The following is a 27,015-nucleotide window of genomic DNA, read 5'->3' on the forward strand; positions in this document are numbered from 1 at the left end:
ACCACCTAGAATGGGACACTGCAGTCTCCAGCTTCTCAATGGGTCGACATGTTACAAATATCTAACATCGAACATTAAATTTGATAAATATAACCTCACGGTCTCCTAAAAACCTAAATATGGTTTCACCCCTAATTAAGAACTTAAAAAATTTAGTGCTATTAATTTTGAAACCGTGATTGAATTATTTTAGGAGATGAATTACAAATAACTATGAATATTATTTAGGCGAAGTACTATTGTTTTCGAAGACAATTTTCACTTTTAATTCTTTCGTATTTCGAATAAAAAAATTTGAAATTTTTTCCGATTCTCTATCGAGTAAATCCATTTCTGTGTTCAGCAGATTTGGGGATTTGAGGGGAATTCATTCTATTTTTATGTTTGCATGTGGATCTGCGAGTTAATTTCATAATTAATAAGAATATCCAAATTCGAATCCTTTTTTTCTCCAAACAAGAAATGGATTTGTAAATACTATTTTTAACTTTTAAACCAAACACCAAATAGAATTCCAAATCCTTGAATTCCAAATCCAATTCCAAATCCAATTCCAAATCCCATAAAATCCTCTCAAATCCTGGATGTCAAACACACCGTATGTCTCATCGAGTAAAATTATTACTTGAGTTGAACTTTAGTTATTTCACTTTACAACCCGATATGCTTTGCTTTATTCTTGGTCAAAAAAGTAAGTGACGCGAGACGTTAGAAATATATATATATATATATATATATATACCGATATGCTTTGCTTTATTCTTGGTCAAAAAAGTAAGTGACGCGAGACGTTAGAAATATATATATATATATATATATATATATATATATATATATATATATATATATATATATATATATATATAAATATGATATCACATGTCGTATTTTATGAGATATATATTTTATTTAAGTAATCCATGAAAAAGTATTATTTTTTATGTTAAGAATATTACTTTTTATTATGAATATCGGTATGGTTGACCCGTCTCACGGATAAATATTCGTGAGACCGTCTGACTAGAGACCTATTCCAAACTAAAACACTTTTCATCGGTATATTTGAGTTCGAAATTTCTTCAGATGTAAGCCAAGGATTTTGTTTGACTTTGCTTTCGAAAATTAATAATATTATCATTTCAGACATTATGTTATGTTGAAGATTTTGTGATGAAATAAATTATAAATTATTTGAGTTAGAATATCATGTAATAAAATAATTTTTGCATTATTCTTTGACCAATAAGAATATTTATGTTGTAGATATGAACACGACGGAAATCATGAATTAGAGAGTATTACTTATTCTGTGTCGTGGAAGAAAAAATGGCTTCCGAAAAACAAAAGCAAGTAATATTAAACTTAAGTGTTCACCAATTATAAAAACATAGATTATTTATTTTCTATAGAAAATATAAGTTATATAAAGTAATGCTTTTAATTTGATTTACCTAAGTCAAGTAATTGATTCATACAAATCAAGTAGTTTATATAAACACGTAACCTTCAAACTTGAGTCAAACACAAGACGATATAATGATGTTGAATTCATAGTTAGCACCAAACAAATATCTTGAGATAATTTCATACTCGAAAAATGCGTTTTGTACCCATTTAGAATCGATAAAATAATTCAACCAAACTACATGATGAACATAATTATTTTTCGTTATCAATTAGGGAGAATGAGAAAGTAATTGAATTTGAATTTTATCGAGTGAAAAGATTGATATATATATATATATATATATATATATATATATATATATATATATATATATAATATTAAAACAATTTAAATCACACGGCAAATTTGCCGTTTGATTTTGTAAACTGGCCTTCAAGCTACTGGCAATGGATTTTATGAAATGATGCATCATTTTATGAAGATGTATGTCTCTTGATTCAAAACTTTACGTCTTTAATAAATAGGATTCCATTAATTTGCATTCAATACACAATTTTCTCTTCTTCTCATTTTTCTCTAAGTTTAATTCTATATGCGAATTTATAAACATTAGCGATTAAAATTCAAATTTTCAAGCTATAAAATCTTGAGTTTGGATTTTCTAAATTTATACGCTTGTATTCTAACTTTGAAATTAAACTCGAGAGTTGTCTTCAAATTTTGGGTTTTAGTGTTGCTATTTTGAAGCTGTAGTCGTTGTATTTTGGGAAACGAATTGTCAACAATCGTGAGCACCGACAGGGGCGGATCTAGGATTTTGGCATTGGGGGGGCCACCTTTGCGACGGTTTTCTCTAAAACCGTCGCAATATGGCGACGGTTAAAATAAACCGTCGCGGAATTTGCGACAGTTTTTATATAACCGTCGCGGAATTTGTAAAACCGTCGCTAAACCGCGACAGTTTTTATATAACCGTCGCTAAAATTTTTTTTTAAATATTTGGGGGGCCGTGGCCGCCATATAGCGACGGTTGTTGATAAAACCGTCGCGCATTTTGCGACGGTTTCCGTCACAACCGTCGCTAAAAATTTTTTTTAAATTTTTTTGGGGGGGCCGTGGCCCCCGTTCGCCCTACACTAAATCCGCCCCTGAGCACCGGCGTGGAACAATATCGTTTTCAGAGAAAAAAAAAAATCAAACTCTTGTCTCAACTATTTCTTGTAGCTATTTGGTTCACGTAGCTATTTGGTTCACCCATTTCTATCATGCGATTTCCAAAGATAAATAAAAAGAATATCAACCAACACTTCAAATTGAGTTATTTTTTTTAATACAACTCTATATACATTTTCTGCAATTAAAAAATGGTCGTATGTGTGTCAATCTCTGTCGGTAGTTGTACATTTGTTGTAAGATTATGTTTAGTTTCCCGTGTTGTATAAAAAAAGGATTAAAGCAAGATACTGAATAGGAATTTAGGAATGTCTCGTCATTTGTGTAGTAATATAATCAAAGGCAAAAACTTGTGTGAGATGGTCTCTCGGGTCGTATTTGTGAGACGGATCTCTTATTCGGATTATCCATTCAAAATTATCACTTTTTATGCTAAGAGTATGATTTTTTATTGTGAATATGGGTATGATTGACCCGTCTTACAGATTAAGATCCGTGAAACGGTCTCACATTAGACTTACTTATAATCAAAAACTTTTATTAGAATTTATAAATTTCGAGAGACTCGAATCTAAATTTTAAGACTTGAATTAGATATTTTAAAAAAATTATTGGAAAAAATGCTAGGAATAAAATAATTACGGGGGACATAACATTATAAATAAATGATATAATTAAGTGGTTCCAATTAATGGGGCTAAGGAATCATGAATCATAATTACGTTTGTATTAGACTTCGAATTCCATTAAAATCTTAATAATCATTTTTTATGGTGGATTGTGGTGTACCTTGAAACTTGATAATGTGAATAAAAAAAACTCTGAATGAATTTGAGTTGAGATAAGTGTTGAATATTATCTCTTTATAAATAATTTTCCTACATCTTGGCGCTCCGAAATACAACAATTTTTTTTACGATAAAAACAAAAATAACCAGAAAATGAAGTATATATTCTTCTAAAGAAAAAAGAAGATATTTCAAAATAAATGTAAAATGTGTAGAAAAATCTATGATCAAAAGTAAATATCTTATTGTTGTATTTGATTATGTATTTATATATTTCAATCATCAGGGACATGTCGATTCATCTAAAAGATGTCCATTCATTCAAAAGTATGATGAAAAACTTCAAGAGACACAATTTGAATATAAGATATATTGAAAACTCACTGTTTTCCTTTCATTAGTCTCTTCAGGTGTCATTTTACAGACGCTTAGGCGCCTCCGTCTCTGCCCTGGACATTCCATGACACGAATGGATACTTTTGTGCCTCCTTTGCTACTTGAGGAATTTTTTCACAACTTTTAAGACGTACATTTGAATTTTCTTAATCGGTCGAGTTTTTTAATATTTTATTTTACTTAATTTCTTTTCATTAAATTCAAACATTCCAACATTTATTAATTAAACATTCAATTTAAAGTCCGAACTCATAGTTTGTGCGAAACTTAAAATTTACATTCCATCAAATCATTGGTCAAAATTTATTGTATTTGAATTTGATTCAAAATTGTCGGGTTAAACATGTTCTTAAGGTTAGGAGCATGACCGATAGATTAGAACTAATCGGCCGCATTAAATAATTTATGTAGCTCTGTTATGAGTTATCTTCTTGTCCTACTCAGGTAGCTGTACCCAGTATGAGAGAGTATTATTAAACCATTTTTGAGGAAGATCTCGTTTGTCAAGTTGTTGATATTGCTATACGATCTGGTTGATCCGATGAACCATAAAAAAAGTCTTAATGAGTTTGACTAATCTTTGATGATACTTGAAACAACACTATCACTAAAAAAAAAGATAAAACTAATTTTTTAAGATAATATCAGACAACACTATCAATAAGGCAAGCTCTTCCAGACTCATGTGCTAAACAACTCGATATACCGACACTCAAATTAATACAAACTCTCATATATAATTGTCGTCCAATATAGCCATTTGATCTTACAAAAAGCATGGAAGTTTTATTTGAATTAGATAATTTAATAAATCAATATATTTTTTTAAAGAAAAAAGAGAAATCAATAATATTCAGACTATCTGAATTTTTTTTCTTGTTATAAAAAAATGTTTTCCGACTCCACGCTTTTGCAATGTGAACCCCGTTGCTAATATTAAATATCGCGCAGAACTCGAAAAGAATCTTTGCCATTACAGTTAATAAATATGTAAAGAAAGACTTAATTACCAAGTTTTGGAAAGCATGGGAACTTGTTGCCTAACATAATCATTTATTCTTTGACAGGGAAAATGTACTTTTGTTAGGTACTAACAGCCGTAGATCCGTATTAATAATCAATTTAATATATCATCCGTCATATGCAGACATTATCCGAGTTTACATCCCAAAAAGCTTGACTAAATCAAGCTTTAATACGTTCGTTTGAGGAAAATTAGGCAAACCCATGTGCCAACCAAAAGCTTTAGTCAATTATTGTTGTGTACCCATAAATTACTTTAAAGCAGACAAATACTTTTGTTTATGCGGCGTGACAACACTTGTAAACCCAACTTATGTTTAATAATATATAACGATCATAAACCGGTAAATAATTTTTTAGAAAAAGCAAATCATCAAGAATCCTAAAGTTATTCCCAGATTTTCAGATTGATTCAACTCGGATTGGGACGACTCTATAAACCAGCACCGTGACTTTGTGACAATTTTAGTATTTTTTTTGACGTGACATTAATATGGTATTAATGTAACATTGTCATGTGTAATATCAGACCGGCATTCTTAATTAAATGTGACTGAACATGACTGAGATTAAAATTTGAGAACATGTAGAACAAAATTCACAAAAATATAAGCATACATGAAAAAATATAGTTTGCGTACTTTTTATATGAATGAAAATATAAAATATATCTGTTTTGAAATATGATTTAATAAAAATACTCAAAATGGTCATGTAAATTTGCCCATTTTATATATGGATCATATAAGTACTCAATTTTCATGTAAAATAATGTTAGGTTTTGGTTTTTAAGTATTTTTTCACGGAATACTGACGTGATGTCGAAAATTACTTATGCGATATCAAAAATATTGACATGGTATCAGAAAATACTGACATGTCGGGCGTCACTTTAATACTCAAAAAAAAAACGTAACCTAATTTATACGGAAAAAACAAAATTGAATACTTACAAGATTAAAATACCAAATTGGCAAATTTAACCATTACTATTAACTCCATGCCTTCAATGAAATATCTTGATTTGAATTTATCCAAAAAACCTCAAATAATTCATTTTTTAGTTTTTTTTAATATAACACATATTATATAGAAAAACATGCGAGAAGTGTGTAATGTGCGGCCGGAATAATTTCTAGTATACTGTTTTTTTTTTAAAAAAAATATAACAGAAAGAAAAGAATTTTGAAACCCCGACATACCCGTCGGGGGGAAGAGCGCCGGTCACGCGAGGTGTCTGTGGTGTGCACGTGCGTAGTACGGCAAAAAGGACAGTAGTAGGTGAAGGCTGTGGAGTCCAGCACGTGGCAAATTTATAAATATTGTTTAATGGACACGATGTGAAGTGTGAACAAGTACGGGGGCAACGGCCGAAGACCTCAGGTCCATTTACCCATTTGTTCCACGTCACTAAAAGTCGTAACAAATAGAATTAAGAGTGAGTCTCATGTGAGACCGTCTCACGGATCATAATCTGTGCAACGGGTCAACAATACCCATATTCACAATAAAAAATAGTACTCTTAGCATAAAAAGTAATACTCTTTTATGGGTGACCCAAATAAGAGATCCGTCTCACAAATAATACCCGTGAGACCGTCTCACATAAGTTTTTGCCTAGAATTAATCCATCTCTCCACGGAGACAATTGTTATTAATTGTCACTTGCTATTTCATTTTTCACGTCAAACACCGACTTGATAGAATTTAAACACGAAACATTGGTTTTGATGTCAATTATATCATCGAGTTTCACTAACTATGATTGAACAAATTTAATATTTCAAATTGGTTTTAGTTTATATTGTCCAATGGATTTTCAAATGAAGCAAGTATGTATTGCTGAATAGAAACAGAATCGTGGAGCCATAATAAAAAAGATTGGCAAAAACTTGTGTGAGACGGTCTCACGGGTAGTATTTGTGAGACAGATCTCTTATTTGGGTCATCCATAAAAAAATATTACTTTTTATGCAAAGAGTATTACTTTTTATTGTGAATATGGGTAAGGTTGATCCGTCTCACATATTAATATCCGTGAGACGGTCTCACATGAGACCCACTCAAAAAGAATAGGTCTTTTGTGAGACGGTCTCACGAATCTTTATCTGTGAAATTAGTCAATCCTACCGATATTAACAATAAAAAGTAATATTATTAGCATAAAAAACAATACTATTTCATAGATTATCCAAATAAAATATATGTCTCATAAAATACGACCTGTGAGACCGTCTCACACAAGTTTTTGCCTAAAAAATCACAAGTATGTATGTATCTCTATCCTCGTGTACGTAGGGGAAAAAAACTGAGTAAATCGTTTAAATGTAAATAAATTATCCCGTCTCTACCTTAATTTTTCATCGAGATTAACTTACAACACCTTATTTCAATTGTTCTAGTTGATATAGTTATTTTAGTTAAAATATTTATAAAAAGGCTGTATAGAAAAATATTATGTACAGAAGAACACGTGTACGTATGTATTATAAAATTATTATTTGATTTTAAATTAAATAAAACATCTCTTTCAGAAGATGACATAGTGAGATTGGTGGATGTGGATCCAACGGCTGGAAAGACGTGTCAGTTATTTACAGCCTGTAGTTCAGTTTTTTGTCGTTTTTCCGAAATATCAAACGAAATCCCAGAATGCGCTACAGGCTGGCTCAGTCAAAATTCAACTCCATTCATATTAACTTCTAAAACGGTCGGTGATTTTATTTGTTTATTTATTTATTTATTTATCTTTTCCTTAGGTGTCCACGTCTACGGACACGTGTCCCCGTCCAGCTGTTGCACTCGTAACTGCCCTTCCTTCCACTCACACCTCACCGGCTCAACCGGTCATCCCTATCCTCTCCCCCAACCTCCCTCTATAAAAATCCCCATTCCTCTGTTTTTTTTCTAGAATTGGCTCAAGAAATCAAATGAAAAGGATAAATACAAGGGTTCTCGTTTGTTTTTTAGGTTAATTAATTAATTAATTGATCTGAGGTTTTGGTTTATTATGATGGCGGCGATGGTGCAGAGGAAGGAGAGTGATCGAATAAAGGGGCCGTGGAGCCAGGAGGAAGATGAGCTGTTGCAGAGCTTGGTGGAGAAGCACGGCCCCAGGAATTGGTCGTTGATTAGCAAATCGATTGCTGGTCGTTCTGGGAAATCTTGCAGGCTTCGGTGGTGTAACCAGCTTTCGCCCCAGGTGGAGCATCGCCCATTTACGACGGAGGAGGACGAGACTATTCTGCGGGCCCATTCCAAGTTTGGCAACAAGTGGGCCACCATCTCCAGATTGCTCTCCGGACGGACGGATAACGCGATTAAAAATCACTGGAATTCGACGCTCAAGCGGAAGTGCCTGTCCATGACGTCGGAGGAGTTCAACAGCTTTGATCCGGAAGCTCAACAGCCGCTGAAAAGATCCGCTAGCGTCGGCCCGGTAATGGCAGTTTCTGGCTCGGGTTTTTGTTTCAATCCGGGTAGTCCATCCGGGTCGGATGCAAGTGATTCGGGTGTTCATGTCTATAAACCCGTTGCTCGAGCCGGCGGATTCTCGCCGCCGGACCTGATCACGTCGCTCACCCTTTCACCTCCGGGGTGCTCTGTCAAAGAGAAGCCGGACCCGAATCCTAACCCAACGATCGAGCCTTGTCTGAAACCCAAACCCCTTCCCCGCCCGGTTCATATGATTCAATCCCATCCCCCGCAACAACCTCCGCAGGCATCTATGGGGGAGAAACAGTTCTTCAACCCTGAGTTCTTATCGGTGATGCAGGAGATAGTGAGGACGGAGGTGAGGAACTACATGGCGGGGATTGAGCAGAAGGGGTTGTGTATGCCGACTGAGGCGATTAAGAATGCTGTGGTGAAGCGAATTGCGATAAGCAAGATTGACTGATGTGGTAAAATTCTCTGGGTGTTGATAACGAGGATGATTTTCTATGGAAAGGGAATCAAGAATTCTAATGCTTAGAATTTCAAAGAAATAATTTTGGATAAGAGGGGATGGGTAGTGTACAGAGGAGGCGTGGAGAAGGAGAGACGACCAGTATTTCATGTTTAATCGATAATGTTTAAACAAAATCTCAGAAGAAATTTCCGTCTAATTAAGGCTTTTACTTGTTCCACTTCTGATTGTTAAATTAATTTTGGAATTACCCAAAGTAAGCAATTGTGTATGATCACAATATGAGGTCCAAGAAATTTGGATAAAGTCGCATGCAAATCGATATTTCCAGACGAAATTCTTTTCCAAAACTTTAAAATTTAGGTCTTAACAGTTTCATAAAATTATTTAAAATAATCAAAGATACTACCAACTGTTTTTGTCCAACAAATCGTTTTTGGGCTCTGACATATGACTTGTGCTCTTCTTGGTAATAGAATCAGTTAGTTAAATTTGGTTGTTTTGATTTGATTTCAAATCCAAATCTAAAATCTGTGATATCTTATGGACTAAATTTTCAAGAGCAATAAATTATTGTTGACTGATTGATATCTAGATGGTATGAACAAAACCGTTGCTATGACAGAATCAAATAGATGCTTGAAGAGGCACATAAATGAGAGTTATTACGTATGGGCAGAGGGAGTGACTAATAGCAACAAGGAAACATCATATCTATCTATCAATCTTTAATAGCTACAAAGAAACACATGTAACTTCTTCCAAATCCCTTGGTCAACCAACTTAATAATAACTTCTCTCATCGTTGGCCGATCATCTCCATTTTCTCTCCACACATATAAAGCCACTTCCACCAAATTCCCCAATCTTGTCCCCTCATACTCTCACCTCCAAAACGAGGACCAACAATTTTCTCAATCCACCCCTCTTCATTCATAATCTCTATAACCTCTTGTCCCTCGTATCCTGGATGCATTCATGTTCTCCTAGCTGCTTCTGTTCAGAAGCAAAGCATTGGAGATGAAAACTATCGGATTTACGAGGACTCGTAAAGCTCCACCTTAAATGAAATATTACGGTTGTAGCGAGTTAATATATCAGATAATTTTAAGAGTGGTTTGATCACTGTTTTGAAGGCAATATACATATGGATGGTAACTTTTGAAGATGCGGGAAGAAATATAAGAGTTGTTCTATTTCATATTTTCTTCTTCTTTCCTTATCCTGTCATCTAATTTAATAGATAATTATGTTGCAAACAATTGGAGTCAACCAAAAAGGCTTTAAAACATTAAATCTATTTAGATTCTATCAGAATATGTATAATATTTACCTCAAACATAATGAATCTGTCTCAAATATCAAGCTGATACTATGTACAAAGTATATATGACAACAACTTGGTGGGTACAAGCTATCATTTTCGCTCCAACTGTTAGCCTACTTCCGTATCGTACCGTTGAGAAGTAGGTTACCAGTCTCAGTTTGTATTTTTATGTAAAATGTTCACGGTCACGCGACGTGTCTGTGATGAATTTAAATTGGATATATTTCAAATTGATATCTAGTTAATTCATATGACCAATCAAATCCTCACGTCTAAGATTTTAACTTTACTTTTGCTTAATTTTATGTCATCGATCGAATCAAATTTGTCATTATTAAATTGGTTTTAGTTATATACTTACTTTGCTTACACATGCTCTTACTGAACAGATCACAGAAGTTCACAAATTTCTATTAGATTTATTTATTTTTACTACCGTGCAAAACAAAATAGAGGAGAACATATTACGTAATGTTTCAAAAGGTATATTTGATTATAATAACAGGAATCAAAATAATGGACTGTAATACTTTTAATACTCTCTGTTTATTTATAGGGACAAATTATAACATCACAACACAACATTACGAAACCAAAACAATTCTGGTCAAATGCTCGATTTAAGCCGTCTCACATTAATCGTACATCAGGGTAGAATTAAATAAATAATATCGTGGAGGAATTCAAAATAAAATAATCATGATGAAGTCAATTTATTAATGGCCCTTCCATCCTAGGCCCTGTTTCGGAAATACATATGTCGGGTCGGATCGGGTGGTCCATTAAAACCCATTACCACCCCGAACCCAAGTTCTAAACCCTATGATCAGGATTAAACCTGTCCCGCACCCCGATCGATTAGGTTCAGACCAACCCGAGCTGGGAGGGGAGCCAGATTTAATTGCCATCCCTAGCCCTACAACTAAAAAACCGCAATACATATACTACATTACTAGTGTTGAAAGAAGGACCAAGCAATCTGGTTCTGGTATACTCACCAATCAAGTTAGTTCGAACCTTCGGGGGGTTGAGTAATCAAATAAGGTTAGTTTTCCATCGACAACATTGCCATCTTGTTGTACAAAAAAACTGGACCATTATACAGTCTCATCGGGTAAACAACAAAACTCCTGACTATGACGGTTTCAATCACCATTGCTCTCACTAATTTTACATTACTTCTGCCATATCCAGCTATAGAACTACACTGGCTAGCTTCTCCACCACAATGAACAACTTTCAAACAGCTTCAGCAAGTGTTTTTTAAAAATTCTATCTTGACCTGTGGATAAGCTCAGTTATCATCTTTTAGTTTCATTTATAGACACGCCCAGAGGAGAATGAATTGTTCGTAATCTCTTCGATGAAACTCCACGGCAGCAATTATCATAAATTAAGTATTTAGTAGAACCAGGTCTAGCAGATATGCTTGTGCAACAAGATCTAAGATTGATGTTCTTATAAATCCAAGATGACTAAAAGGGACAATGAATTCATTATCAGTAATCACAATTCCATATAATACAGATACTTAAGCACACTACAAGGGCAAATATTACCTTATAATTATAATCCAATTCCATATAATATAATTCAATTCGATCATTTCTTTCGACTATTGAAGCTCATCTTCTCAAAGTACTTAATTGAGAGCAATGAAAGGGAAAGATTCACCTCATCCTTTCCCCATCTAGCCTTAGACTTCGCTGTACGCTGCGGCTGTGGTCCGTTAGCCAGCGGAAGGCAAGGCCACGACGAAGTAACAGGCGGTGTCGAAGGAGATGGCTTCAGCAGAGGCCAGAGATGGCTAGAATATAGTTTCCGGAAGCCTCCGAGGGCTAGAACGACAGCTCGCAGCTGATTTGGGCTGCGATGGTAGTGTCTGGTGCAGATCAACTCCCAGATCCGCTCGTCTTGAGCCGTCTTCTTCCATTGCCGGTTTACGCAAGACGCCTTAGCTAAGATGCGCCCGTCATCCACGCGCCTAAGCACCTCGTACAACAGGTTGTCATCTAGCAGCACGGCTTCTGCTTCTAGCGGCATCCGTTCTTCTTCCTCCCCTTTCCCTTCTGGCCTGATCTTCTTCTTCCTGGCTTCATCGACTGCGGTGGAGGAATCGGTGTCACCGGCGGCGAGAGGACGTTTCATAGTCGGATCGGACCCAATATCTAGGGATTTGAGGGTTTTGTTCGAGGACAACTGAAAGAGGACACTGGTTATTGTGGTGGTTCGTGATGGGGTAATAGTGTGAAATGAATAATCTTGGCCGTATTGTACGAATTGACTAGTTTACCCCGTGGAAGGTTTTGGCTTTGTACTCAGACCCTGACGTAACTTGTACTTCTCTTTTTCTTTCTTTTTTGTTCGAAAACTAGAGAATTTTTTTAAAAATTCGCTTTCGTCCCGTATGCTCATTTTTTTATGATACAAGAACTGGCCGTCGGTATTTTTAGTATATGTTGGATAAAATTTTAAGTTTATATAATAATATAAAAATCACGTTAATCAAAAACATCTCACCGAGCAAATATGTGTAACAGATTCGTTCGGAATCAAACTCATGATCATTTATGAAACGCTAACTTATTACATCAACTCGAACATTCGTTGGACAATTAAAGAATATTATTGATCTAAATCATACATGATTGTTGTTAAAAAAAAAAGCGGGCAAAGTGGTCCAAATTCCAATCTATACGACCAAACATAGAAGTAGCGTTGCTGCTAACTCATGCATGAATGATCTGATTTGCTGATCTTTTTACAAATAAAAAAATGCAAGATTATATATCCAATATTAGGATTTTACCATCTTCGATAAGATTACAAGAATTTGAGACAATTGAAATAAACTGAATACTATGATTCATATTTCGAACAGGCATGATTCATTAACACGATATCGATAGGATAAGTTTCATTTTGAAAGTTATGTGGCATTTAGCTTTTAAAAACATCGACTAGCAAAAGAGCATCACACTCCACTATAAGGTTTGATAAATGTTATTATACATACTTCCAAAATCAAAATATTTGGAGTATCTTTATTTTTTAAGTTATTCTTAAAATATAATATGTTTCAATAGAAAAATACTATTTTCAGATCAATCCAAACTCAACTTAAAAGAATTTTTTTTACATTTTTCGAACTTCGAATCGAGTTTGAATATATATCTAATTCAGACTTTAAAATTTTATTATTAGTTTTGTTTACACAACAGGTATCATTCATCTGAACTTCCTACAATCCCAACAAAAAAAAATTATAATCACTCCCAAAAATTTTAATCAAATGTGATTATTAAAAATTGTAAAAGTTGATTGAAGTTGATCCAAACGTTGTCGGTTCAAACTAGATATGCACCTATCATGCATAAAATTATACGAAAATAAGATACCATCAAAAACTACATGAGATCTGTGTGTGTGTGACATAACCTAATTGTGCACACGGTATATCATGCTACCGATGTATCATACATGGAGATCACTGAGAAGGGTTGTGCTGCACCTGGTGATCAGTGACCCTATTTGGGGTGTCAAGTTTCACATGACAATGAAAACAACTGGCAGACCCTTGCCGAACTGGGGAAATTCTATGTCACACCGAGTGAAGATCATCCGACCCGGTGTGGTATCCACCCTTCATTAGCGGGTTTGATTCATGTCACTCATATAGATAGTACTCTTATCCATTCAGCACATGACATATGTGATGAGTGGATAAATCATGATCACTCATTCAACAATGATGTATGGATGAGTGATCATGATTCATCACTCAACACATATTTCATGAGCTTATTAAATGAGAGCACTATCTAATGGGTAGTATCAACCAAATCATTTTGTGTGGGCCCCTCGCCAAATGAAGGGTGAATGAACCACCAGAATACACTGTCATGTAAAATTGCATGTTATTTGTCTACCCCAAGCTGATATAACCTAAATCTTACATTTTATCCTAAGGTAAAAATAAGAAAAATGTAGCTACTACAAGTTCTTTTTTTAAAGATTAAACTACTGCAAATTTCTGATGCTCCTTAATACTTGTTTCTATTCAAGTGTTCTATTAATGGCTTTTTCTTCCTGTGCATCAAAATAAAAGGATGTGAGGTAAAGGATGACGCATTAACATCTCTGGTCTCTACTTGGGTTCAAAAACAGATAACACTAAGCAACCCTTCTTATCCTTGAAAGCCTGACAGAAGTTTTCAATAAATCACCATCATCATCCAAGCGTAACTAGGAAAGTCACTTAACTAGATTACTCTTTTCTTTTGTAACTTAGTTTCAGATCAGACACTATCAATTAGATTTATTTGCCCTTAGTTCCTCACTTACACCTCTGACAATAGAGACTGAGACTGCTCAAACGATCTTTAAACTTTCATCCATAGTCTGATAAAGTTGCACTAACCATTTCTTTAATACGCTTGCTTCTTATTTTCAAGCACACTTGTGTAACCCCTACTTCACCTTGAATTTTTTTTTAAAAAAAATAATAACAAAAATAAGGATCTTATCTTAAGTTTGGTATAATATTTTAGGCTGCACCTCATCAAGCTAGCTTCAAAGTGATCGTAGTTATTAAATGCCAGAAAAGCATGTGTGTCTATGCTCAAGGGTCATCAAGGCTCGGTCTTTGCTCCTAGAAACATGCCCACAGCACAACGTTAATGAGGCACACCAGTCCAGATGCATTTAAAAAGCTCAAGGCACATTTTAAGTTTGCTACAAACAAGAAGATTGTATTTTCTAAATAATATCCAATATGTCCATTATTGCATATGATTAAAAAAATATTAATTTTATGATAATTATACGGCTTATACATAATATATTAGATGCTAGTGGACAAACTTCTCTATCTCTCCTTGATCTCAATCATAAAATATGCACCTTACTTCAAGCGCGCATCTCAACCTGAATCTTGACCCTAGGCTTTAGAAGATAGAGCGCCTTTCATAACTATGAAACTGATTAACCTCAATTTTAAGCTCAATCCCAAATATATCCACTATCGTGGAAAGGAAATCATCTAAAGGACTACACTGGCGTGAATCTACCAACACCTTTCACTAAATTTGAGCTTAATTACACCAGAAAGCCACTCGTCCATGACACTTACTTTCGCAGCAAAAATAAAGCACAGTTTAATTGAATACTGTAATGGCAAAAAACACATCTGTTGCGAAAAACTCCTAGGCGTGAACATTATTAAGAGCATAATGCCACAGCTAGAAGCAAGGGAAAATCACAACAAGTACACACAGTCTGAAGCCATGTCATGGAATATAGTATTAATATTATATTAGCAAAGAAGGATCCAGATAACAGTAGACGACAGCATAAAAAAACATCAGAAAAGGATTACATAAACAAGTACACCAAAATTTAAAAAGAAGAGGGCAAGCTACATTTTTTAACGGAGTAGAGTTTACTTATTCATCATCAGCAACCGACTCGGTTTTCTCACTCTGAGGCGGAGCCGTGGATCCCGCGTCCTCCTCCTCAGCCTTGGGGGTCGGCTCAATCGCCGGCTGCGCTGCCGTAGCCCCCGATTCACCAGATCTGGCCTTCACAGTCTCCAGCATTCTCTTGCTAATCTCCTTGGAATAAACCTGAAGAATCTCGATCCCGTCATCATCGGTAGGAGCCGTCTCACCGACCGATTCGAAGGACTCCTCCTCGATACGCTTGGCCACATCAACCGCCTCATCGCGGGAAAGGGTACCGTACCGCTTGGACAGGATGGAGGTGGAAGATAGGGTTTCGACAAGGCGGTTTCTCACGGCGTCGCGAGTGCGTTCAGTTGGCGGCCAAATGCTGAAAGAAACATTAGTGTGTTTCGGGGCGGCTGCGTCGGCGGTGCTTGTGGCGTCATGTTGAGGTTCGGCTTCGGCCATGGTGGTGGCTTTCTGGCGTTATTGGGTAAGATTAGGTCTCAGAGGGGTGAGATATATTGGATTTTGGGGATAGAATGAATGTCAGGCAAAGTGCTTTCTCTTCATTTTTTTTATAATTATAATAAAGTTGGAGAATTTATTTTTGATAAATTAAAAGTTTTATTGTAATTTTAAAATATTGTTAAATGTGCTAAGAATCATCGGAATTTTGTAAATGAATATAAGCTCATAATTTATGTCACTTCTTTTTCAATAGCAAATATTGTTTCATAATTTATTATTTGGTTAAACGTGAATGAGTGACGATAGAAATGAGATAGATGATCATGACATCTTGGAAGTTCTCGTACGTCAAACTACTGACGTTGTGTCTATATTTTATACACATCTTTTGTGCCTCTAATTAGTGTGAGCATCTAGTCAGTTCGTTTACTGGCCTAATTATAAACTTTGTATAAAATTATAAAATATCCAACTCTCAAGTGGAAAATGTCGATTTTTGGGAAAAATTCAAGAATGAAAATGATGCATGCAAAGCACATGCTTAGTTACCGAAGTCACATATTATTATTAATTAATAAGCTCGTATAATAAATGTTAATATTATTTAAAATATATCGGTTAAATTGGTTATCAAAATTTTAAATTCAAAATCTGAAACCGAACCGATTTATCCAATATTTTTTAAAATCAAAACCGAGTTACTGAACTAACCAAACTGAATTTTTTTAACATTTTTTTGGCACATCCAGAGCTCCAATGAATTTTATGGGGACGAATAAATTTCTACTGAATTTCATTACATATTTATCCTCGTGGGGTGAGGTGCTACGTATAACAAGTGTATATTGTTATAATCATCTACCATAAAATAAAAAAACAGTGTTATAAATTACGCAAATCGTGAAGAAAAAATTTCAAATCGGGCCAAAGGGATGTAAGAACGGCATAAAAAGAGTGAGTTTCATGATAAAATTTTAAGTTATTTTTTATTTTAAATTTATTTTTTAGTTAAATTGTATCTTTTTAATGAATAATAAATAACAAGTATTTGACGGCAAAAAATTTAGGAAAAATTGTATTGTTGGTTTTTTGTATTTGGTTTTTTGCAATTTTAGTTATCTATGTTATCAAACTCTATTGTTTGTCTTCTATCTTTCTGCTTTTAGTAATTTTAAAATTGTTTTATCAAGTTATTCATGTGACATCATACATGTCAGTATCACATTGCAAAAAATGACTAAAATTGTCCCAAGAAATGACGAGTCAAAATTGAAATTTGACAACATATAATATCTAAATCACAAAAAGACAACATTTATGACCAAATATATAATTTTCCAAAATTTTGAACAAAAAACTCTAAAAACGCTTAAACTAAACATCACATAGTAAGAAATTTATAAGAGTTATGCTTTTATTCTTAAGCTTTTCATATTTATGTGTTATTTAACATGTCGAGGATCAATGATAGTCCATGTTAAATAGAAAAATCGAAACTTGATACTTAAAATTTCGTACGATTTAAAAGATTTGAGTTACACATTATCACCGGCTATAATTTTTTGTAAAACGGCAAGCGTTCAGTCCTACAATTGATATCATAGTCAAGGTCATTGGTGTATATTAGGAGAGAGATTGTTGATGTATAATAATTGTCAATGTCAGTAGAACAATGGAAACATGACATTTGAGTTGTTGTATAGTTTAAAATATTTGAGTGATATTGTTACCACCAGTTATAGTTTTTGTTAAAATAATAAACGATTTAATATAATTAAAATTTATAGTGAAAATTTAAATTCTCATTACAAACCGCTTAAAATGGTTAAGTTTTTGAAGGTTAATTTAATTATTAGTTATTATTTATAGATGATATGAAAAACAACAGAGGATAAATATGTAAAAATACTAATAAAACCAACCATTTAAAATAAAAAACGATTTATTAGCATAAATAATTATAAAAAGACAATTACCTTTAATAATATTAAACATATGACACAAAAGACCATTTAGTAAATAAATAATGCAAAACCTTGTAGTATTACAGATAATAAGATTACTAGCACAAATGAAGAAAGTTCAAAAAACAAATCCTTTGTTACTCCGAAATTCCACCATATCATTACTTTTGCCAGCCGATTCAGTCACAAGCGATTCATCTCTCACACTCCCACCTCCTCCATTTCTCCCCTTATACCACTTTGCAACACACTGATACACCAAGAAATTCACACAGTTAATCCCTGTCAAAATCCAGTAAAAATAGTCGAGCTTGCTTTGATTAAGATCATCCCTCAGCCACCCTGTTTTCACCCCTCCTGTGGTTTTCTCTATGATCTTGACAATGGCAGTACTCAGCCAACTTCCGATCCCTATCTCGCACAGAAACATGGCGCTGCTTATGCTTCTTGTCCCATCCGTAGCCTCGTCGTAGAAGAATTCGAGCTGTCCCACATATGTGAAAACTTCTGCTGTCCCGATGAGGAAACACTGTGGGAAAAGCCAGAAAACGCTGACCACGGAAGGATTTTCTCTGCGTTTTCTTTCAACCAATGCGGCTGAAACCATGGCGAAGATGGAGACAGACAGGCCGATCCCCATTCTCTGCAATGAGGTGATTCCTCTTGGATGGCCTGTTTTGGCACGGAGAGATGGGACGATGAGCTTTTCGTATATAGGTACCAATATCAGTGCATTTATGGCACTGAAAACCGGGGTGGAGCTTGCCGGGATTTCGAAATTAGGCCCAACTTTTCTGTCCATGAAGTTGGCCTGGACGATGAAAAACGTGGAGAGCTGTGCAAAGGAGATGGCGAGGGCGATTGTTGTTGCCCAAACGGGTAGGATTCGGACAAAAGATTTGAATTCTTCTACTTGTGTTACAGTACAAAGTCTCCATTGATTCTTGGTGTTGCACTCCTTGTTTGTTATCACAGCTGCTTTATCAAGAAATCTGCGGGTCAAATGCCATAGTTAGATTGCTTTAGGCTTATTAGAACTGTGTTTCTTAACAAGGGAAAAAAAAAACAAGTCTTTAGCAACAATTATTGTAAATACCACACAATATTCCAATACATTGAATAAGAAACTACCTGTATTGTTCAGTGTGAGCAAGCTTTCGTGCACCAAAAATGGCAGATTTTCTGGTGTTCACCTCATACAGATGATCACCTCGCCCCACTTCGACGCCTCTAACATGATTCCTCACAGAAGCCACAATCACTTGACCAAATCGTGTAAAAGCACTTCCCATTGGCTTCTGATACCGATACTTTGTCAAACCAATAGCCAAGATAAAGATTGAACCCAACATTGATGCCGTTGGAATCCCAAATCCCCAAGTCCATCCGAACTCTACTTGTATGTACACCAAAAGGGTTATCCCTGCAAGTGCTCCCATGTTTATAGCAAAGAAAAACCAGTTGAAGAAGCTGTATTTTTTATGTGCTTCATTTCTATCAGATTCATCAAACTGGTCTGCGCCAAATGAGGAGACGCATGGCTTGATGCCTCCAGTCCCAAGGGCGATAAGCGCCAAGGCACAGTACAGGAAGGCTGTTTGGCTGGTGGATGCAGGAATGCAGGGCTTTTTCGTGCAGTGAGGTGGTCTTAAGTTGTCTATGGAGGCTGAAAAGGTAAGCAAAACCATTCCCTGATATGAAAACACGAACCTATAATTATCGATTCAATGAAGAAGGCCAGCAAATTAGATCGAAAAACATCTTAAACTTGCTAATAAATGTACTAATGCATGGGAATTAGACATGAGATCGTACTACTGTGAAACCTTGAGAAATCGGGGATCTCGAAGGCCACAAGGAATGGCTTCAATTAACAATTAATAACCAGAGTATGAATTCTAATTGAGCTTATAATGTAAAACAAAGCCACATACTGATTATAGCCTCTTCACATCACCTGTCCATTGCATTGATTCTAAATGTAAGTGTAAATAATAGTTGTGCATCCTAAACGGGAAAGCCCAGCCGTGAAAATAAGTCATTTAAACGGGAGATTCTCATAATTTTTTAAGTCATCTAACAGTTATTTCTTATGAAGTTGATGCGGAACAAATATTATATACCACAATATAACTAGGAATACTATGAACTTATGGGAACTAGTCACAAATTCTTGAATAGTTGAAATATTTTCTGGTAAATAAAGAAATGATGGTGGTTTGTTGGTTCTTACAACAGCGTAGATGCAAGAAAAGATTATGATGGTCAGGAAACGTCCCAAATATGCATCAGCAAGAAAGGCTCCAAGCAATGTAAGAACATAGGCTGCTCCAATCCAATCTGTTACGTGTGTAGCAGCATTGGGGACAGGCTGATGCATTTCACGTGCTAAGTAGGGAACCATACTCACAGCAATTGCAAAGAATGCCAGCCTCTCAGCTACCTCATTTACTGCAACAAAAAAAAGGTACATAAGGACAGTGGCTTGACCAAGAATGGATATTCATATCTGCATTCAAAGAAATACTATGCTCTCGAATATTCGGCAGATGGCTGTCCCCCAAGCTCCACTACTGCAGCATGATTTAGTTAACTGAGGGAACAAAAATGGCTTGCAAAAAAACAGAAAGGACACAAATATTCTTTGCAGTTGATGAACTTGGAAGATATGGCCAACTTAATATATGGATTTGATCTGTTTCAGAAAAATTACACTTTTAAACTTTTGAAAAAATTCATATGGCCAAGGAACAAACCTATGATGAAAGGGGAAGCTTTCCATCCCCCGGTGGACTGTTTATCAGCAATCCTCCCTTTATAATCAAGGCAACCATTTGAAACCAAAGTCGAAGACATGCCTTGTTCCTACAAAAAACAACTTCCATGCAATTTAGGAACCAAAAATAAATAAATGATCACTTATATCAACGAATGTAAATGTGATTCAAAATCCTGCCTCGTTGTTTTTCTTGTCTCCAATCCCGTCCATCGAAAGCTCTCCGGCGGTCATTTGTTCGTGTTTTAGAGACAACTTGGTAGTATTTTGAGTATCACAAGTTATTTACGTTTATATACAAAATAATGTGTCCTCGACAGTTCATTGTTTTCGGGTTCAAATTCTATTTAAATTGAGTTTGATTAGAAACTTTGAAGTGATTTCAAATGCTGCTTTTGACAGGGTCATGGCTCTGAGCGGCACTTGAGTTTATTATACTTGTTTCTTACATTTAAGAGCTGGAAAAAAATGAAAATGTTCAGCAAATAGTGTCCACGAATAATACAGACAAATTGTTACAGTTCGATGCTGAAATATTATAAACCATAATATATTGTTATATTGAATTAGTCAATTTAGGTGCCGTCCCAGCATTCAGGCCTAATCATCCATGAGTGGACCAAGCAAGGAGCAGCAAGATAGATTTTATTATTAGCAAATTAAAATAATATTGAAATTGATAGTATTGTGAATTAATAAAAAATAATGAAAGGTATTATTAGTCCATAAGGTGTGCAGATACAAGATAAACTAGTGGAGGTGTAAACTAAAGAGTATTCCATTATGGCCTCCCTTGGCTTGCATACAGCTTTCAAGGCCTTCACTTACGATATGCTAAACCGAACATTTTATGAGCCTTTGTCACACTATAATTTCATCCGGAAAATGACTTGTGTTAGCATGATTATATGGCCTACTTTATGTAGTGCTCGATCGAAGATATATTGTACTCAATTCATGTGTACAGTGTGCTCGACTAGTAAACTACTATACTCAATCGGACATTTTATGTACATCGACATTATCACACTATGATTTCATCTAGAAAATGACTTGTGTTTCTTAGCATGATTATATGACCTACTTTACGTGGTGCTCCATCGAATGTATATTGTACTCAATGCATGTGTACAATGTATTCGATCAGTAAACTACTATACTCAATTTATGTTCAGAGATATCTTATTCACACAGATTACGTACCAATTTAAACCAAAATTAATATATAGTATCAACCATTTGTTCGTCTTCGTTACTTAATTTAAACCAACAAAACGATATAGACTGTGCAATGTTTAAATTTCAATACTACTATAAATTCTTAACCATAAGCATGATGACAAATTATTAATTACTCAAACTTGTTTTTCAACAATCCATTTTCATCGTATAATATTATGGCTACCATACGGGCTTGATAAGTGTTCAAGACGATATATATTTATGTATCTAAATCCAGTATAACCAAAAAAAAGTTGCTGAAAAATTCGAACGGCTAAGAACCTGCGCAATTGTGTCCATCTTATCAATTGAATAATTCAAAAATGAGATCCCTCTAATTCTTTGTTCTACATCTACAAAATCATCAAAATTAGCGACCACAACATGTGGTAACTCAAAAGTAACTTTTTCCTTGGTTTTATCAACATTCTCCTCAGCTTCAACAATATTGTCACATTTATTGACCACAAACTCTTTTCACTTCACTCTACGTCTCACATTTATACCCTCTAATTCAGCGATTCTCTTTTTCAACATCTTTATCTGTAAGGCCCATGGACATATCCTTTTTGGGTCTTGCAGCCCATGCTTTTAATTGTAAGGCCCATGGGTCTACCCTTTTTTTGTTTTGCAATCACGGCCCTCCTGATAGCCCATGAAACCCTACTCATAGAACTCCCCATTCATGTCAGTGGAGTACATGCCTCTTCAGATCTCGAACCCAAGGCCGTCCACGCCATAAATACTTTAAATAAAGAGACCTGGTACCAATTGAGCACTACTTATGGCCTGGACAGCCTTGGGTTCGAGAATGAGGAGGCATGTATTTCACTTCCAGAAGTGAGGAGTTATGTGAATAGAGTTCTATGGACTATCATGAGAGTTGTGATTGCATGATCGAAAATGGGTAGATCCATGGGCCTTACAATACTTGCTCCATTGGCACGAGGTTTTTTAAGTAATTATGGCCTGGACGGTCTTGGGTTCAAGATCTGGAAAGGCATGTAATCTACTGTCAGGAGTGGAGAGTTATGTGAATAAGGTTTAATGAGCTAACATGAGGGCTATGATTGCAGAATCCAAAAGGGGTAGGCTCATGGACCTTACATTATATCATCCATTTGTTTCATGATAATTTTCTCGAATCGTTTTACTTCAGATCCACCCTCATCTTTCTTTAAAACACACTTCATGTCCAATAAAAACTTCTCATCCTCACAAATAGATGTATCGACAGAATCTACTCAAAAAAAAAGTCAAACCAACCATGAATTTTACACATCTAGATTAATAAATTAAAATAATAAAAAGTACTAGATTAATAAACTAAAATAATAAAAAAATACTTGAGTTAAATCCATGTTTTTCAATAATGATTTAGTGTCAGTTGTATTCAACGGGTTCTTGCTTCTCCCCCACCCAAACATCCGAGGATAAAGTACTCCTAAAATTGGGACTGTCTCACATAACCAATTCTAAAACAAAACATAAAAGTTATTGAAAACGTATTAATATCATAATTATTAAAACTACATATTTACCATCAATCCAATCGTGCTTCCATCGACAAAAAGTTGTCTTTTGATTTGGCATATTTCTCGATACAAAAATCAGAAGACAGCATCTCACCAAGTATATTTAAAAAAAATTGTAAGATCATCGAGATAAATCAAAATTAAGCCAGGGTTGATACAATTACCCATGTGGAACAAACCATACAAATTGGGGAAAATGTGATTCTCCTTCGTACATTTCCTGGATTTCTTCTTATTTGTAGTTGTCTGACATTTCTTCTTCGTTGTAGCTTCTGACGATTTGTCCTTCACTTTTGTCTCTGTTTCGTGCATCTGATTGGAAACATTCTTTTTTCGTCATGATATTATTCTTTCACTCTGTCAAACTCTTTGTAGTTGGAAAATGGAGGGAAGAAGATACAAATAAAGTGATATTCTTATAATAAATTCAGAGGGTATTTTTGGATTTTATTTAAAATGAGGGCAATTGGGTATTTTGTTATTCATTGGGGAGTTAAAACATATACATTCGTTTTTTCTTAGAATCATAATAAATATGTTGATACCAAAATTTTACAACGGGTTCGACCTAGAGAGCGGCTGAGCGGGTCTTCGAATCTCCACGGCCGGATGGGTCAGGTCGAAATCCAGGGTTCTACACAGACGAAAATAGAGTTAGGAGAAACCGAGTTTTTGTTCGACATGACGCCTCTGATGCTTACGTCAGTCTGAACAGCAAATTTATGGATGAAATATGATAGTGCCAGATGAATAAAAGAATGTAAATGAATAAAACCATAACACGTATTTGGTATTTATAGAGGAAGATTTAGTTACCATTGTAATGCCCGAGATTTTAATTAGATTAATATGGGATTATTGATTATGTTTTAATGTAAATATAGCCGGGCCATTCCGAGACCAGACTGGACAAAGTGTATGAACTGCACATATTTTGGGCCGAAAGTTTGGCGCCCGGGCGGAAGTGTTTGACCGCCCGAGCGCCAATGTTAAAAGCAAGAAACCCGAGCACCTCGCGCTCGGGCGGAAGTTTTTAACCGCCCGAGCGCCATTGAATAAAATGAGAAGGCCGAGAGTTCCGCGCCCGGGCGGAACTTTATGTCCGCCCGAGCGCGAGACGTGTTGCGGAAATAATCATGCCACGTTTGGAAACCATGCAATGTGTATATATATATATATATATATATATATATATATATATATATATATATTATAAGAAACGTATTCCCTCAGAATTTCAGAGGAAATAACGAGAGCTTCCGGGGGAAATTACGTTCAATTCGATTTGTGATCAATCCGTCCGTTAGATTTTAAATCCGACTTCGGTACCGAGTTCCTATCAACGTAGGCTACTACGGGACGTAAGTTTTACTACGTTTTGACATGTTTTGAAATTATGATGTTATCAGAATTGAATACACGTCAGATATGTTGTTCCTGGCATGTTAGACAGCATAGAATCGAAGTCAGATTAAGAAACGGACTGAGTATGGAATTCTTATGATTTTCAGAATGAGATTGACTAGAATTGATGTCAGATTCGTACTGTAGTTGATTGTAAACGTTTGGAATTGATATAGACTGATATAGTATTATCAGTATCGCAAGATTGTACTGTTGTACTGTCAGAATTTGATAAAACAGAGATGTTGTGATTTGGCTAGATTATTGATACAGAATATATTGATATTGTCATTGCCAGATTGAACAGTGACAAACTTTGAATCAAGATTTCGATTGTATCAGAACGACAGCAAGAAAGATATAAATAAATGTTGATTCGGGATTGCACAACTCGAGTTAGGTTTGACTTGAGTTTCCCTAAATCACATACTTTATTTTATTGCATTGATATTTGCAAATTATCAGATTGATATGTTAATGTATTGACTTAGAACAGAGTCAGAGTCCGAGTCTAGGGCAGACAACCTAGCTAGGGCAGAACCGCCGAGTCTTTCTCACAACCGATAAGACTCTAGACTTACGGTGTATCGAAGAGCTTTAGATGTAGATCGACGTCTATCTCAGACAATCGATACAGCATACCAAAGTCTAATTTAGATTGGGATCCCTAGATTTGAGATAAGATAAGATTAGATCACGAGTCATTGATTCATGTAGTCAGATTAGATACATGCTTCGATGTTTGTTCATGCTTTTATATATGTTTTATATGATTGCATTTAATACATTGTTTATACTGGGATATTTATATCTCACCGGAGTTATCCGGCTGTTGTCTTGTTTGTATGTGTGCATGACAACAGGTGGGACAGGTACAGGGTCACAGAGATGAAGACAGACTGAGATTAGAGTGGTGATACCGGACTTGGACTAGAGCTAGGGTTTGAACACTTGATAGTAGTTGTTGAACCTGAGTATGTATGATTGTATATTTTATCAGATTTATACTTTTATATTGATATGTATAGGAGTTTGATTCCATTACCTTCCGCATTTTAAAAAAAAATTTAGACCCTGTTTATTATAATTGATTAATTAGTCTCAATCACGATTAAAGAAGATGATTAGCGCCCGGGTCCCCACAACCTTACTGGCCTAGGACTCCCGCCGAGATAGAGTCCTACCTGGGCTAGGAGACTTCAAATGGTAAGACTCTATTCTGGCAGTGGCTAGGGTTCTTGCCTTGTCCTGGCTAGATTTACCTGAATCCCCGATTTATGGGGACCCTCGTCTATCTTCATATCTTTTAGTTGCGTCAGGGCTCACGGTTACCATCCTTTTGATGGGCTCGGGCTTTCCGACCTTTTATGAGCTTGGACTCCTGATAGTGGGCTCGGAATTATAGGCTTGGACTCCTTATAGTAGGCTCAAATCCGCCCAAGTGTATCAAATTTAAGGAGCATCAAAATATATTCTCAGATTGGGACTGACTTCAAAATTCAGAGTGGTACTAGGAATTTTTGGACAATTTACAGTTGATTCAATTATTCTTAAATTTAAAGTTATGAATTTCGCCAAACGATTAAACATGATGAAATTACCGTCTTATGTTTGTTATTATAATTTTTATATTTCTTGTTGGATTACGGTGATCAAATTTTATTTTATTTTTTTTGGAAATGCCATATACAAGTAATTCAAAACTCTGCCATTGTAATTTGTGACACATATTTTTAGGTAATCTACTTTAAAGATGTAGTTTTTTTAAAAACAAAAAACTCTATTTTATTAAATTTATAGTTTTCTTTTTGTTTCAGTAGATATATTAGTTATTTCTATTTTAAATTTAAAACTATAAAAGATCAAATATCTCATACATATTGTACCCCAAACATACCCAACAGACTTAATCCGTTTTGACATATGAAGTTGGCACTATCAAGTTCATAATTGTGTAGTTTTAATTTCCACATGATTGGTTTTAACGTGATTGGTATGGTATTAACCCAATTGTAGCATTGAATGAGCCCAACATATAATACAAAGATATCTGCGGTCAAATCTTTTTTCAGTTTGGATCGATTCTTGCACAAAATTAATTACATATATACTAGTTGTATATAAGTAGGATGTCAATAGATACACAATTTGTCCCAACAATCATTTAAAAACACAGTTCCA

The 27,015-nt window shown here is 35.1% G+C and overlaps 4 protein-coding genes across 4 annotated transcripts; 1 reads left to right on the forward strand and 3 right to left on the reverse strand.

Moving 5' to 3' along the window:
• The first annotated feature begins 7,685 nt into the window (after positions 1-7,685).
• Positions 7,686-8,915, forward strand: LOC140832746 (transcription factor MYB73-like). Its single transcript, XM_073196911.1, has one exon. It carries the CDS (start codon positions 7,799-7,801, stop codon positions 8,684-8,686), a length of 888 nt encoding a protein of 295 aa, XP_073053012.1. The 5' UTR covers positions 7,686-7,798; the 3' UTR covers positions 8,687-8,915.
• Positions 8,916-11,494: 2,579 nt separating this feature from the next.
• On the reverse strand, positions 11,495-12,345 carry LOC140831698 (F-box protein GID2-like). Its single transcript, XM_073195448.1, has one exon. The coding sequence runs from the start codon at positions 12,168-12,170 to the stop codon at positions 11,625-11,627; it is 546 nt and encodes a 181-aa protein (XP_073051549.1). The 5' UTR covers positions 12,171-12,345; the 3' UTR covers positions 11,495-11,624.
• A 2,965-nt stretch (positions 12,346-15,310) lies between these two features.
• Positions 15,311-16,025, reverse strand: LOC140832747 (MFP1 attachment factor 1-like). The gene has a single exon (XM_073196912.1). The coding sequence runs from the start codon at positions 15,929-15,931 to the stop codon at positions 15,467-15,469; it is 465 nt and encodes a 154-aa protein (XP_073053013.1). The 5' UTR covers positions 15,932-16,025; the 3' UTR covers positions 15,311-15,466.
• A 1,991-nt stretch (positions 16,026-18,016) lies between these two features.
• Positions 18,017-21,124, reverse strand: LOC140831919 (protein NRT1/ PTR FAMILY 8.2-like). The gene is made up of 4 exons (XM_073195627.1): positions 20,655-21,124; positions 20,132-20,349; positions 19,030-19,589; positions 18,017-18,890 (listed from the first exon to the last, which is right to left on the reverse strand). Exons 1-4 carry the CDS (start codon positions 20,752-20,754, stop codon positions 18,017-18,019), a joined length of 1,752 nt encoding a protein of 583 aa, XP_073051728.1. The 5' UTR covers positions 20,755-21,124.
• Between the last annotated feature and the right edge of the window lie 5,891 nt (positions 21,125-27,015).

Source organism: Primulina eburnea, chromosome 5 (assembly GCF_022965805.1).
Source record: "Primulina eburnea isolate SZY01 chromosome 5, ASM2296580v1, whole genome shotgun sequence".
Taxonomy (NCBI): Eukaryota; Viridiplantae; Streptophyta; class Magnoliopsida; order Lamiales; family Gesneriaceae; genus Primulina; species Primulina eburnea.

Excerpts from the sequence above, each read along its gene's own strand:
- LOC140832746 (XM_073196911.1), top strand. The coding sequence starts at position 7,799 with ATGATGGCGGCGATGGTGCAGAGGAAGGAGAGTGATCGAATAAAGGGG.
- LOC140831919 (XM_073195627.1), bottom strand. The coding sequence starts at position 20,754 with ATGTCTTCGACTTTGGTTTCAAATGGTTGCCTTGATTATAAAGGGAGG. Across the intron at positions 20,350-20,654 it reads AGCTTCCCCTTTCATCATAG|TAAATGAGGTAGCTGAGAGG; the intron begins GTTTGTTCCTTG and ends TTTTTGTTGCAG. Across the intron at positions 18,891-19,029 it reads GCTCACACTGAACAATACAG|ATTTCTTGATAAAGCAGCTG; the intron begins GTAGTTTCTTAT and ends TTTGACCCGCAG.
- LOC140832747 (XM_073196912.1), bottom strand. The coding sequence starts at position 15,931 with ATGGCCGAAGCCGAACCTCAACATGACGCCACAAGCACCGCCGACGCA.
- LOC140831698 (XM_073195448.1), bottom strand. The coding sequence starts at position 12,170 with ATGAAACGTCCTCTCGCCGCCGGTGACACCGATTCCTCCACCGCAGTC.